A 12,791-nucleotide genomic window follows, 5' to 3' on the forward strand; every position below is an offset into this window, starting at 1 on the left:
TCCTGATTAAATCTCTAGTAGGGTAACGGCTAATCTATAATTTTTTTGTGTTTGGATTGTATTTTCCATGATTTTTCATGAAAAAATTACTGTAGCGATTTGATGTATACGAGGGAAAAATGTAATGTGATCACGGAAAACAACGTAGTTTTCCGACGGAAAACTACAATCCAAACAAGGCAACCTCGGAATCAAAGGTTTGAAATTCTGAAGATAATAAATATGTGTGTGTGGGTTTTTGTCGGACTACATATGTCCAAGAGAAAGGCAGTATATTGGTTTCTCGTTTCCTTTTTTTCAGTTCTATGCCTTGATTCTGACTCTCATGTTAGTCACGGAGTAGCTTCATTTGTCAACAGTCAAAGCCAAATCAAGAAAGTGAATTTGTCGAGAAAGATTTGCTTAAACAATTAGCATGAGTGAATGGTGTATTCAAGATTTTTCACTATTAGCAAAGTAGATCTTGGCTTAATAGTTAAAATTGAGATTTCAAGGTTCAAAAATTTTAGATTCAAATTCATCTTTTCCATTTTCGTTTCTTAAACACCACCATCCCCCTGTTTACAACCAAAAAAAAAAAAATAGAAAAAAAATCTCAAGATTAACGCCCTAACTCAACCCAAACCTCCATAATCACCATTGTTAACAGCATGAGTGCCACCGGCCACCACTTACTACTACTGGCTTCATCTCATAGTTTTATCTTATCCTGAGGTACATCATTTCATAACTACCATTGCACCAAATCAGGTTGGAATAGTAGGCCCATTTTATGCTAATGCTGATTGAAATTGTTTTAGTACTAATGATGGTTCATTTGAAAAAAGTGGCAGCACATAGGAATCAAAAAACCATAATGTCGAATATCATTTTCTTTTCTTTTCTTTTCTTTTCTTTCTTAGGAATAAAGACCTCATTGGAACTCACATCGATTAAGGCTTCAGATACAATTTCAGGAGTGGGGACGGAGGGAGGTAAGGAGAAATAGGTGATGGTCGAAGTGGGTAAAAGTTATTAAAATGACTATTGATTATCATCAGTACACCTTAAAAAAAAAACACAATTTGGAGAAAATCGGAATTCTTTGTGCCCAAAAGAACCTTTTATTTTATCTCCATGTTTAAAAAAGAAAAAATTGTTCAATTCAATCTTTCATTCTCTCAAATTAGCACGCATACTTGGTATGCTTATGAACATATACTTCAATGAAAAATTGCTAAAAGATAGATCATGTCCAAGCCCCGATTTGGTTGATCTACATAAAAGATTTGAAGAAAAAAAATTAAGGGACTTATTCTGCCAAGTTCCGAGACTAATTCAGCCAAATTGGCAAAATTTCAGAACTTGATGGACCAAAACTGCAAAATTTTGAGCTCGAATCCTGATCTTCCAGTCCATTTTCTCCGCCCGGAAGCGAATTTAGGAGTAGCGCTAAACAAAGGACTATTTATTCGGCATTCCCCACCAAAAAAACAAGCATTGTTCCCTCTGTGAAATGCTGATGACTGAAGAATGAGAAGCAGGGGACAGATATGGGGCCTATTCTCAAAGCGATTCAGACGCTTTCAAAGCAGACCCTTTTGCACCAACAAGCCCTCCAACGCTAACAACAAGAATGGCACTAATATTATTATCAAGGAGGAGGCTAATGCTGCTGATGAGGCTTCTTCTTCATCTATAAGCCGACAAGATGCCTATAAAGAGCTGGAAAACCTCAACTTCATGACTGCTGCGAAGATTCTCTTTACCACTCCCCCCAAAAACAAGAAATTTGGGTACAGTTTATAGGGAGTGCATTCATTTTACTTAATACGTGGCATGCTATTAATCTGTCTTTCTAGTTGATTTCTTTTAGGCATTTCACCGAACAGCTTCTGCACGTGTTTTTTTGACTAAATTGTTGGTTGGATCATGGCAAAGTTTCCGTTTTTATGGGATTGTTGTGAGTATTCCTTTTGCGAAATTTACCTACGACTAGTCTTATAAGACGTGACTAATTTATGTTCCGAAAGAGGCTTTGCTAGCATTAGCAAACTTTATGAAGAATTTTTTGTGATGGGAACGGTCAATGCTTGAATTCGTTGAAGCTTATATACATTCTTGGTGCCTATTCCTGGCAATTGTTTTCGAGCCTTTGGAGGTAATGGCTCATTCCTTGACTGGACAGTGCTATTACAATTCTTCATAGCTTTTCTGTAGTATATCTGCATATTATGTAAAGATCAAATGGAATGCTAATTTAATAGTTATTGAGCAAAAGAAGGGTTGAAGTGACAGCAGAAAAGCATAAAAGAGGGAATCTGTTGCCTTCTCTTATGCTTGATATATTGACTCCGTAATCATGGCCTATCGAGGGAGTTGGTACGCTCTCATATGATTTCCATACGAGGCTTCTCAAAGCATTTTTATCTGTGTTCATACTGTTGCAAGACGATTGGTGACCTTTTATGTTTTGCTGGAAAATGGCATTTTTGTTACCATTGCTCCCGCATTCTCCTAATGTATTTCTCATTGATGGTCAGGCTTGACTTCCATCTGGTACAACTCTTCTTTGCCTGCTTGCCATCACTGGGTACTTACAATCACAAACTCTCACTGTATAATTGTTTTTCAAGTTGATAAAGGTGTTAATATGTTTTTGCTGTTTTCCCTGGCAGCTGTGTATTTTGTGGCTCAGTATGCTCGCTCAGAAATGAGAAGAATGGATGCGGTATGACAACCTTATCTTTTCACTTCAAAGGCGCATTGCTTTGACAGTTTTGCTTTTCAATTATAGCACAAGCTTCAGCAAATCATGATTTAGTTGATGATGTGAGATTTGATTGAACTTGAGACTAAAAATTGCCCTTTTGCACATTTAAGAGTCAAGCAGACATTGAACCATTTTTATCCGATACATCACTGTTTTCAACATAAGATATAATTGTTTTCTGAGGTTTTAGATTATGAATAATGTTGGCTGTTGAAGAGATTGTTAATATACTCCTCATTTTTGCTTAATACCAAGTATTTTCGGACACTAAATCAGCTGAAATAAAAGGGCACAAAACTTGTTGCACCTTTAAGAGTCAGGTAGACATTAGACACTTTCTATCTGATATTTCACGGTTTTCAATAAAAGAGTTAACCGTTTTCTGAGGTTTTGGATTATTAATAGTGGTGGTGGCTGTTCAAGAGTTTGTTAATACACTCATCATTTTTGCTTAGTGTCAAATCAGCTGGAATAAAAGGGTACAAAACTTGGTTTCTGAAATGATGGTGTTTGTGTTTATTCGTATGGCTGTTAGGATTTTCTATTGCAGGCTTCCTTCATGACTACATTCTTCAATTTAGGTTACGACTGGAGTGCTGCTTTTTAATTGAAATTAAAAACAGTAGAAAAGAGTAAGATGTTCAGCTACATATTCCGGATTAACTAGAAGTACCTATTATCCTTGAGTGATATCGATCATGAAGTGATATTCCAATGAATTGATCTCTTTCGCAAATACTTCCTGTTTAAACTGGATATGATATAAAATACTTTTCAAACTTTTCTCCAAGAACTTAAACTCTTAAGCAAGCAATCCATCATCTTATGGTGTCAAGTTGTAGTTTTGCACTGTAAATTGGCTTCTTATTGATTATGCTCCCACTGAAAGTGCAACATCAGGAACTGGAGGTGAAAAAAAAAGCTGAAGAAGAGGCAAAAGCAACAGAGAAGGCTGCCGAAGAACAAGAAATGACATCTGATCCACAGCTTTTGGCAGTAAAGGTGAGACTAGATAAGCTGGAAGAGACGGTGAAAGAAATTGTGGTGGAATCAAAGAAAAAATCAGCCGATCCCAGAGATAAGGGTCAGGTTGATGATGGTGGAAGAAAGCAACCAACAATGGTTAAACCCAACAATAGCGCAGGAGATGCCAGCTCTTTTAATGCTGCTAAGGGCAGCCCCAGCAAAGAGGCTGGCGAGGGTAGGACACCATCCACAGCACTCACTGATGCTTCGCAGGGTGATCAAAAGTCCAGCAAAAACTACGAGCCCTCTTCTGATGTAAAGAAGTGAAGAGCGATTAGATTGAATTTTGATCAGATTTGTCAAGCCTTTTTATACATGGGCAAAAAACATTTTTGCAGCAAGAATTGGATGGAAATTCGGAGACTTGTAAGAGCCGGAGAGGTAATGAGCATATGTGTCAATTGCTCGGATAGATTGACAAGTAATCATTTTTGAGGGACCAATGCTGTACGATCACTGGAACGCCAACCCAGGCGGGCTTTAGACATCTAGAATCTTGAATTTCTTGGAGGCTCTACATGGAGCAGTTTTGGTGATTGTAGCTTTTCCCAATCTTTTCAGGAGTTCATTTGGATTTCATGGCTCTACCTTATGTATAAGCGAATATGCATTTTGGAAACCATCTTCGTTACTTCACAGTGCAGTAATAATAGAAAAATTAGAAATTAGCAACCTATTGCTCTTGTCAGGTGAGATAAAGTAGAATTGTGCACTTTGTAAACAAATCACTAGGAATATTCTGCACAATGTGGCAGACAGTCATATGTGTGTATCTGGATGAGGGGCAGGAGCGGTCATCAGGTGGACTGCTCCTGAGCTGTTAATGGTCGAGATTTGGCTTCAAAAAATTATACGACTCAGATCATTTCATGTATCTCGTTTTTAACAACGCATGTGGAGTTTACAAAAATTTGTTCTAAAGTTACACGTTGTGCAAACAAAGTTACGTCGTGTGAAGATAAAGTTACGCGGTGTGCAAAATACACAAAATCGCTAGGTGCAATCGTTCCTGTCCCCGGTCCGTCTGTATCTTGATTAACCTCCAACCACACTCCCATCGTCAAAAAGAAAGAATGCTCTTCAATTGCAGTTGATGCCTTGCTGCATAATACCTCCGACGAACGTTGGTGCATGCATGCATTTAGGTTAAAAACAATTATGTTGTTACAAATTTTTTGATCCTTTTAATTGCAGTCTTGGATTCTATTCTTTTAAAATAGTGCAACTTCAATATTTGGCAAGTAACCAAAAAAAAAAAGGACCAACATGACTTGGTCCAATATATTTCAAGCCCATTATACCCCGCAAGGAAAAAGATTGCTCAACAAAATCATTTCACGGTACTTGTCTCTGATGTCGGAGCTAGGGCTGGAGGGCCAGGGAGACAGGTGATAGACCCTCCTTAAACCCTCAATCCATCATCGGACTTGCCACAGACCTCACACAGTAACACACGCAGAGATCATGGCACATCGCTTAGTGAGACCTCTACGAGGGACCACGACAAGACTTCTTCAGCAGCTACAGTTGAAGTCCTCCAGTGCACTGAACCCGGCATACTCAAGCAGAAATTACATATCAGAGATGCGAAAAGAAGCATTTGAGGGCAATATTCTCAGACTTCTCCGCAATGAAACCCAATACGAACTCGACCACTCTCCTCCCTCCCGGGTACTCATTTAACCTCGTATACTATTATTCGCTGTTACTGTTCCTGTTCTGTTTCTCATCAATTTCCCTTGCCAATAACCAAAGTTATGTTCTTTTATACCTGAATTATTCCGGGGTTACGGTTTACTCATTTCTTTTCTCTTTTTTTCTTTTTTTGGTTAATTGACCCTCTATTTTTTTTCATCAACTGTCCTTGCCAATAGCTAAATTTTTGTTCTTTGTCGCTGAATGATTAGGGAGTTAGTGTTTCACTTACTTACCAAAACCCCCTACTTATTTATCTATCTTTCCAATCCTTATTGCTGAATTATGTGAAGCTTCGGTCTTGATCATCGACTTTAGGCTATTTGGTCGCCTCTGGAGAAGTTTTAATTGTTAGGGATGTGGGATGCTTGCCCGATCGCCTTTCTCTTATATCCCTTGGCAAGATTTTAATTGGTGAAATAACATAACATGATGTTAAAGCAAATCAGTGATGGAACTGGACCTAACAGGAATTCTTCTGTCTGCTAAATGGGAACCCGAACACATGAAGTCCTGTACAGAGTGGTATCTTATGTTCTAAAACTGGTCAGCTAACAAAATACAAGTTCATAGTAAATTTTCTGGGGTTAATTAATTTCTCCTAAGAGATTTGTACAAAATATATCGCCTGTAAAATCTAGAAGGAAGAGATGATTTTCAATTTTTAGGACAAGTTCGACCATTGTGAAGTAAATGTGTGCTGCTGCTGCCTTAGTCAAGCATCATTCTCCATGCTATGCAATGACTGGTGAATTGTTGTTTTAAATTAGTTAGAAGGTTAGTCCAGGTTACATGGCGCTTATTGTATCAAGGTTCCTTTGAGTTTGTTTCAAGCGGAGGTACCACTTATTAATCTTGTAGGACTGTGGCAGAGAACCTCTTCAAATATGTAGAAATATGAGGGATGAATATGAGAAATGACTAAATTGTGACGTTCAAGGAAATATGTAATTGACAATCACAATTGACGAAACAAATGAAGGGATAGAAGCAACAAAGCACATTCCAACTGATAATCTCTTATTGCAGCCTATTCCAGAATTTCACCTTTTTACAGTTGATGAAAGGCCTGGAGAGCAGTGGATCAGATTGAAGAAGAAATTTGGAGAAACTGAAGAGATCAAAGTTGATGTAACAATGTTTGATGTGTCTATCCCAAAAAAGAAACCAGGTGGTGTTGTCACAGAGGATGACGTGCAGCTTCGTGTTACTATGATTGTCAATATCTGCAAGGGGGAAGGTGTTGATGTTTTGGAGTTTGTTTGCTCTGCATGGCCTGACACCATCGAGATTCGGAAAGTTTATGCTCGTGGACAAAAACAGATTACAAGTCCACCCTACATGGGCCCGGAGTTTAAGTATGTAATTGTTTTGCTTTGCTTCTTGAAGTCATCATGATTTAACCGAACATGGTCCTTGTCTCAAGTGTTATTGGTACTTGCTTTCTTAGAACATGATGTTGTATATTCAGGAAGAAGGATGTAATGCTACCATTTTTGTGAAAGCTGGTGAGAAGTAACAATCATAGCATACAGTATTTACTATTTGTATCCTGTATCTTGTTTGCCGCCTCAAGTGAAGGGAACAAAGAAATGGAAGCCAAAGAAAAAAGAAACACCTGAAGAAATGGATTACATTTGTATTAACCTGTTGTATATGTATATATAAAATTTTCCTAATGGTACAAAACTATCTGAAAACCAGAAACCATGGTGTCCTTTTTCTTTGTTTCTCAGCAACTGAGGGTGGAGCTTTAGCCCTTCATATTATGCTTGTTCTGATTTGTATTTGTGGTTTTTTCTATATGCAGGGAATTGGATGATAAGCTGCAAGATTCGCTTTATGATTATCTGGAGATAAGGGGTATAAATGATGACCTTGCTGCATTCTTGCATAGTTACATGAAGAATAAGGATAAAACAGAATTTATTCGTTGGATGGGTACAGTCAAATCTTTTGTTGAGAAGAAACAGTAGTAGTAGTCAGGCTACACTTATCACTAGTTGCGGTATCTAGATCATTTGATTGCAGTATAGGAAGGATGAGACTTCATTACTTGTCATCATCTTTGAATTTCACCTCAAGCGTAAGATGTGTCACCTCAATTTTAACATAAGATTGGAAGTAGGCTGACTTTTTCCCGGCTTTTCTATTGGCTGTTCAATTTTCTTGGATTTTCTTATTCTTGTAATGTGGAGTTGAACATTAAAAAGATTCTGTATGCTGTACAAGTCAATTTATGAAGTTCTGACAGATTTTTCTGAGCAAATTTTTAGTTGGTTGCACAGCTTGATTGTTTGTTTAGATAACAGAATAATCAGTTTGATAGATAATGGAGATCATGATTTCTGACAAACCATATGAATGCAGCATCGTACTGTTTTATGTGTTTTGTTGCTTCTTATCGTCGCCCAACAAAACTCATTAATGTCAGGGTATGTTTAGATTAGAGATGATCAATCATCAATTCTCATGCCAGTGTCACTTATTCTCTGTTGTTTCCTTTTCTTTGTTTTTTCCCTTCTTCCTGAATATCGATTGAGTATTTGGTATGATAACTGGAGAAAATAAACACGCGGTTAAAGTTGTCAATAGGGAAGAGCTTACCTGTGAATTTTGGTATTACCAGCAATAGTCTTCATCAAGGATGAAGCATATATTACCATGTTGATTGTTAATTTAGTACCTTTTAGAAACAACAAACGTGCTTGTGCACTGTGCCGACCTTTTGATTGGAGATTTGTTGATTTCACCTCCTTTATAATAACCTCATTAAACACAAGGCCTCATTATGAGCATCTGTACATGATTCATCTTGGATTTCGCCAGTATGAAGTACCGATTCTGCTGCTGCTACTATGGAAGTATGCCTATTTGCAGGTCCTTTGCCTTCTTTTTATTCAACAATAAAGAGCGGGGCTGTCTGGTAGGTACTTTTAGTTTGTCAACTTCGCAAGATTGTACCAGGAATACCTTTTTTTTTCTTTCATTTTTTACTCTCACTGATTGAAAAGACTGCCTAATTTTGCTCTGAATGTTGTGCTTGCAGTTTCTAATACTTTCACAGAGTTATTCTTTGGAGGTTAAACTTAGCAGTTTCATTTTTATTCAAGATATATATATATATATTTTTTTTTTTTTGTGGGGGATTGGATCTCTGGGAGGAGCAGCTGACCCCTCATTTTCATGGGGTCAATTTAACTGAGGCTCCGGAGGGATAATGAAAGTTACTGAAGCTATGACCACATTTTTCTCCAGAACAGGAGTCTCCACTGAAGTGAATGTAATGTTTTCTCAAGCTAGCTTTACAGCAATGGGCAGGTGCTGATGACATCATGCAATGGATATACTCTCCCAGTTTCAACAGGTGCTTAATGTTTGGTATGTGTGAAAGGATGTTTGATATCATCCTAAAAAACAGTTGTGTTTTCTGAGGATGGGACAACCAGATAATTGGCCCTTCGTTAAAGAATAGATAATTTGAGCCGCATAATGCCTGAAGAGAAGAACCAACTTTCGTTTCCCCACCGTAGCATACGTCTGTTCGTTTCCCACCTAGCGTACACCCTCGTTCCTGGTCTCTGGGTGTTGAACCCACGGTTCAAGTTAGTCAAAACCTACAGAATAATGAAGCTACACGCTTCTTCAGATTATTAGGGGGTCAAACTTCAGGATCCCTGATCAGGATTTTGTTTGTTGAGGCAAAAGGTTATTTTGATCTGAATATATTGAATCGTTTTAGTGCCACCGACTAACAAATTTTGCCCAGAGAAAGAAGAAGAAGAAGAAGACTATGACAAAATTGTTGACAAAAGCTTAAAATTGTTGACTTAATTTGGTATGTGTTACTTATCACGTCTCCAGTTGCTGCTTGGATCACATTAAGGACCCTGAAACGCATCTAGTCAGTTCTGTCGTGTACAACATTCTCAAGTATCTCAAACTCTCTTTCAAACAGAAAAATTGTACTCTTATGTTATTTCAAAAACACGAGCTACTGAAACATGAGTTTCAAAGATTTTGCATTGAAAGTCTGGACACAATTAATTCCAATGCCTTTAACCTGGCCCCATGCCTCCACCGAACGAGCAAGAAGTTTATTAGTATGATGGTAGGTGGTACAAATTTTTTGTTTGAACCCCCCCCCCCCTCTCTTCCTCCTGCTAATTAGACCACATAACTTTACAATTTTGCATGGTACCTTAGGGGGATGCCATTCTCTCAAAAGGGCTTGCTTTCTATAACAGTGCTCGACTCTGAATTAGTCGAGGGTTTAAATATAATCACCAGACACTTGAAAGAAAAATGAAAAAACTTAAACTAATTATTGCCCCACATTTCTCTAAATAGATTTTGGCCAAAATTGGAGAAACAAGAAGGTTTCCATATATGTGAAGTTTTAAGTGAAGAATTTCTACAAATTTTTTTTTTTTTTTTTGGCGTTCTTGCCATTAGCATCACCATTCATTCAATTTCTTGCACTCGTTATCGTTTGTACCAACTACTACCAAGCCATCACCATTAATTTAAACAAGATTACGCATTGATATCAATTTAAGACTTCTACTTTACACACACACATATATATATATATTTTGGTCTGAAATTAATTAGTTTGTGCACATACACGAATGATCTTTTTTAATGACATCTACCAGATCTTTTATTTGTTTGTAGAGAACACGGTTTACAGTTTGCATCGGACAATTTAAGGTGGAAGATTAATCTGATTCCATATCTCCACGCACAAGATATCCTGTAATCATCTCATACCATTTAAAGATGTGATTTTAGGTAGTGGCAGAAAATTATTATGCCCCTCATCCTGCAACCTTAAATTTCATCAAACAACAGAGAAGTCACATACCACGAAGCTTCTTTAATCAATTGTGAAAATCATTGTGGATCTTCTTTCTTGAGACGCAAAATAATATATACAGGCTTACATAAAAATCGCCCATCATTATTAAACAAGGGATTTTTGAGTTACGTTACTCTCGGATAATGACAAGAAAATTTTAAATATTTTACGTGCATCAGATGTGTCTCCAGTCCACCATGGTACTAGCTAGCCTAAGAGATCTCTTAGGTAACAAATCAAGGCAATGAAGATTTACAACATTTTAATTAATATAGGAAATTAAGTCGATGTGATAGCATGGCTTGTGGATCATAATTATTGTAGAACTCTCAATTTCCACATGGCTTTACCTAACCATTGAGGAAGACCTCTGCATAGATGGTCTATTTCTTCGCCTGCAGGTGGGTCAAAAACCCTGTCGTTTAGCAGAGTCTCGGCCCTTCTAGGTTCTAACGAGCACTACTTTCTACTGCTACACCTTTTTTTTTTTTTTTTGGTTTTGTTGGAGCTAATGTCACTTCAGAGTGGTATATTTAATCAGCAATCATTCATTCATTTAACTGTACGGACTGATGTTTATATGCAATACTGGGATACTGAAACCCATGAATTGATACCATTAATTAAAAATGTAATCTTCAAACCATGTAGTTGTGGTGCCCAAAAGAAGCATATAATGGGAATCCTGACAGTTTCTTCAAATATCATGGATCATGTCCCGTTTGATATTTACTAGGATGACAATTAAAGGCTCCATAAAACCATCATATATTTCCATGTTTCTGAAAATATTCTGAGGATCAAGCAACTACTTGGACTTGGAGACTTGTTTCTTTTTCAGCCAACTGTTCCTCAAACAACTCTTTCGTTTTTTTCTTTTGAAAATTTGCATTAACATATACCGCAAAGCGTTCTGCAAAAAAAAAAAAAAAAAGAAGCTCTATGGAAGGAACGAGATGTCAAAATTGAGCACATATGATAATCTAAGCAACGCAAATTGATCGCGAAAGCTATACACGATAGAATCTGCCAACTGCCATAACGATAAAAATAACCAATTCAAGAATAGCAAATTCCTCTGTGGCTAATAAAAAAAATAACAATTTTAACATCTACTAATTATTTTAAAAAGAAAAAAAAAAACAGAATCCAATAAGAAGGAACCCTAGAAAAAAAACTGTCACAAAAACAAATAAGCTGTAACTACTGGTGCCACTAGGACTACTGCTGCTCTAGAGTTTGAGGGACAAGTCGAGCTTTTTCAACTCTTCTTGACTAGTTTTCAGGTTAGGAGGAGGACCACTGTCCCATTTGTACGACCCTCCAATTCCTTCAACCACAGGAGCAGAAAATTTTTGATTAATATTGGTATCAAACCTAGCAGCCCCACCAATTGAGGAAGATCCCATGTGATAATTTTCCGGTGCAAGCCTCCCAATCGCCGGTTGCTGATCAAGAGGCTTTCTAGACCATCCAGCTTGCCCATACATAGGTGAAAAGCCAACATGATTGGATGCAAAATAAGCCGGCTTGTGAATCATGGAATGAGCCTGAATCCCAAGAGACCTGTTGTTGTTGAATGAGCCATGCAGAGGCAAAGAAGCCATGCTTGGGTAACGCTGCAACAATGAATCGTGCCCAAAAGCTGCTGCTGCTGATGAAGATGACGCTCCCCCGGTCGAACCACCAATCCGGTTCCCTCTTTTTGCGATTGTTCTCTCACGTTTATGTGCATTTTGATGGCCTCCAAGAGCCTGAGAACTACAGAATTTTCTCTGGCAGTAGTTGCAGGAAAACACCCGTCGCTCGGGTTCTTGATTGTTACTAGCACTATTATTGTTAACCCCCAGGGGATTAATGGCATCCGTACTAGCACTAGTACTTGAGGGATGATTAATCTGTGATGAAACCCCCATGCTGTTGTGTAGACAATCTATAAGGTTGAGTTCAGGCTTCAAATCCTTGGCGCTGGCGAGGCTTAAATCCAAAGCGAGATGAGGGGTTTTGACATCTTCTTCATCATCTTCTTGCTTGTGATTTTGATGTTGCACTTCTTCTAATTTTGGGCTGTCCATTGATGATGAGTTATTTGGGCACGCAAGAGAATTAGTATCGGAAAGTGAGGCTATGGTTGAAGAAGAAGAAGAAGAAGCGGAAGTTTCATGAGAGAGATCGCATGCCTCCTTTCTTGTTGTTTTTGCCTTCATATGGAAGAATTGATGTGAGACTTTCCACCTTGCGGGTGAAGATTATTGGGATAAATACAAAGAAAGTCGTAATACTTATTGATTGAGAATAAATGCTGTGGCGCTATGTATAGAAGGAAAATATACAGTTACAGGATCTTATTACGGTAAGAATTGTGAGACAGACAATGGAGAGAGCTGGTATATCTATGCGTCAGCAAGCTTTTGTTTAGTTTTGTTTCAAATTCATGAAGGACACCAACACTTCTTT

The 12,791-nt window shown here is 37.8% G+C and overlaps 3 protein-coding genes across 5 annotated transcripts; 2 read left to right on the forward strand and 1 right to left on the reverse strand.

Moving 5' to 3' along the window:
* Positions 1-1,299: 1,299 nt before the first annotated feature.
* Positions 1,300-4,652, forward strand: LOC113738604 (uncharacterized). The gene is made up of 4 exons (XM_027265848.2): positions 1,300-1,775; positions 2,523-2,572; positions 2,658-2,710; positions 3,653-4,652. Exons 1-4 carry the CDS (start codon positions 1,513-1,515, stop codon positions 4,043-4,045), a joined length of 759 nt encoding a protein of 252 aa, XP_027121649.1. The 5' UTR covers positions 1,300-1,512; the 3' UTR covers positions 4,046-4,652.
* Positions 4,653-5,075: 423 nt separating this feature from the next.
* LOC113738623 (uncharacterized protein At2g39795, mitochondrial) lies at positions 5,076-9,220 on the forward strand. Of its 3 annotated transcripts, none has more exons than XM_072045530.1 (4): positions 5,076-5,449; positions 6,503-6,831; positions 7,284-7,336; positions 8,732-9,220. In XM_072045530.1, exons 1-4 carry the CDS (start codon positions 5,243-5,245, stop codon positions 8,752-8,754), a joined length of 612 nt encoding a protein of 203 aa, XP_071901631.1. In that variant the 5' UTR covers positions 5,076-5,242; the 3' UTR covers positions 8,755-9,220. The 3 variants fall into 3 exon arrangements, with proteins under 3 accessions (XP_071901631.1, XP_071901630.1, XP_027121662.1); XM_072045529.1 differs by lacking the exon at positions 8,732-9,220 and adding an exon at positions 8,354-8,504; XM_027265861.2 differs by lacking the exon at positions 8,732-9,220 and having other exon boundaries at positions 7,284-7,742.
* Positions 9,221-11,359: 2,139 nt separating this feature from the next.
* Positions 11,360-12,759, reverse strand: LOC113738799 (zinc finger protein 1-like). Its single transcript, XM_027266067.2, has one exon. It carries the CDS (start codon positions 12,539-12,541, stop codon positions 11,567-11,569), a length of 975 nt encoding a protein of 324 aa, XP_027121868.1. The 5' UTR covers positions 12,542-12,759; the 3' UTR covers positions 11,360-11,566.
* Between the last annotated feature and the right edge of the window lie 32 nt (positions 12,760-12,791).

This window comes from Coffea arabica, chromosome 4c (assembly GCF_036785885.1).
Source record: "Coffea arabica cultivar ET-39 chromosome 4c, Coffea Arabica ET-39 HiFi, whole genome shotgun sequence".
In the NCBI taxonomy this organism is placed as follows: domain Eukaryota; kingdom Viridiplantae; phylum Streptophyta; class Magnoliopsida; order Gentianales; family Rubiaceae; genus Coffea; species Coffea arabica.

Excerpts from the sequence above, each read along its gene's own strand:
- LOC113738604 (XM_027265848.2), top strand. The coding sequence starts at position 1,513 with ATGAGAAGCAGGGGACAGATATGGGGCCTATTCTCAAAGCGATTCAGA. Across the intron at positions 1,776-2,522 it reads CCCAAAAACAAGAAATTTGG|GCTTGACTTCCATCTGGTAC; the intron begins GTACAGTTTATA and ends ATTGATGGTCAG. Across the intron at positions 2,573-2,657 it reads TGCCTGCTTGCCATCACTGG|CTGTGTATTTTGTGGCTCAG; the intron begins GTACTTACAATC and ends TTTCCCTGGCAG.
- LOC113738623 (XM_027265861.2), top strand. The coding sequence starts at position 5,243 with ATGGCACATCGCTTAGTGAGACCTCTACGAGGGACCACGACAAGACTT. Across the intron at positions 5,450-6,502 it reads ACCACTCTCCTCCCTCCCGG|CCTATTCCAGAATTTCACCT; the intron begins GTACTCATTTAA and ends CTCTTATTGCAG. Across the intron at positions 6,832-7,283 it reads TACATGGGCCCGGAGTTTAA|GGAATTGGATGATAAGCTGC; the intron begins GTATGTAATTGT and ends TTCTATATGCAG.
- LOC113738799 (XM_027266067.2), bottom strand. The coding sequence starts at position 12,541 with ATGAAGGCAAAAACAACAAGAAAGGAGGCATGCGATCTCTCTCATGAA.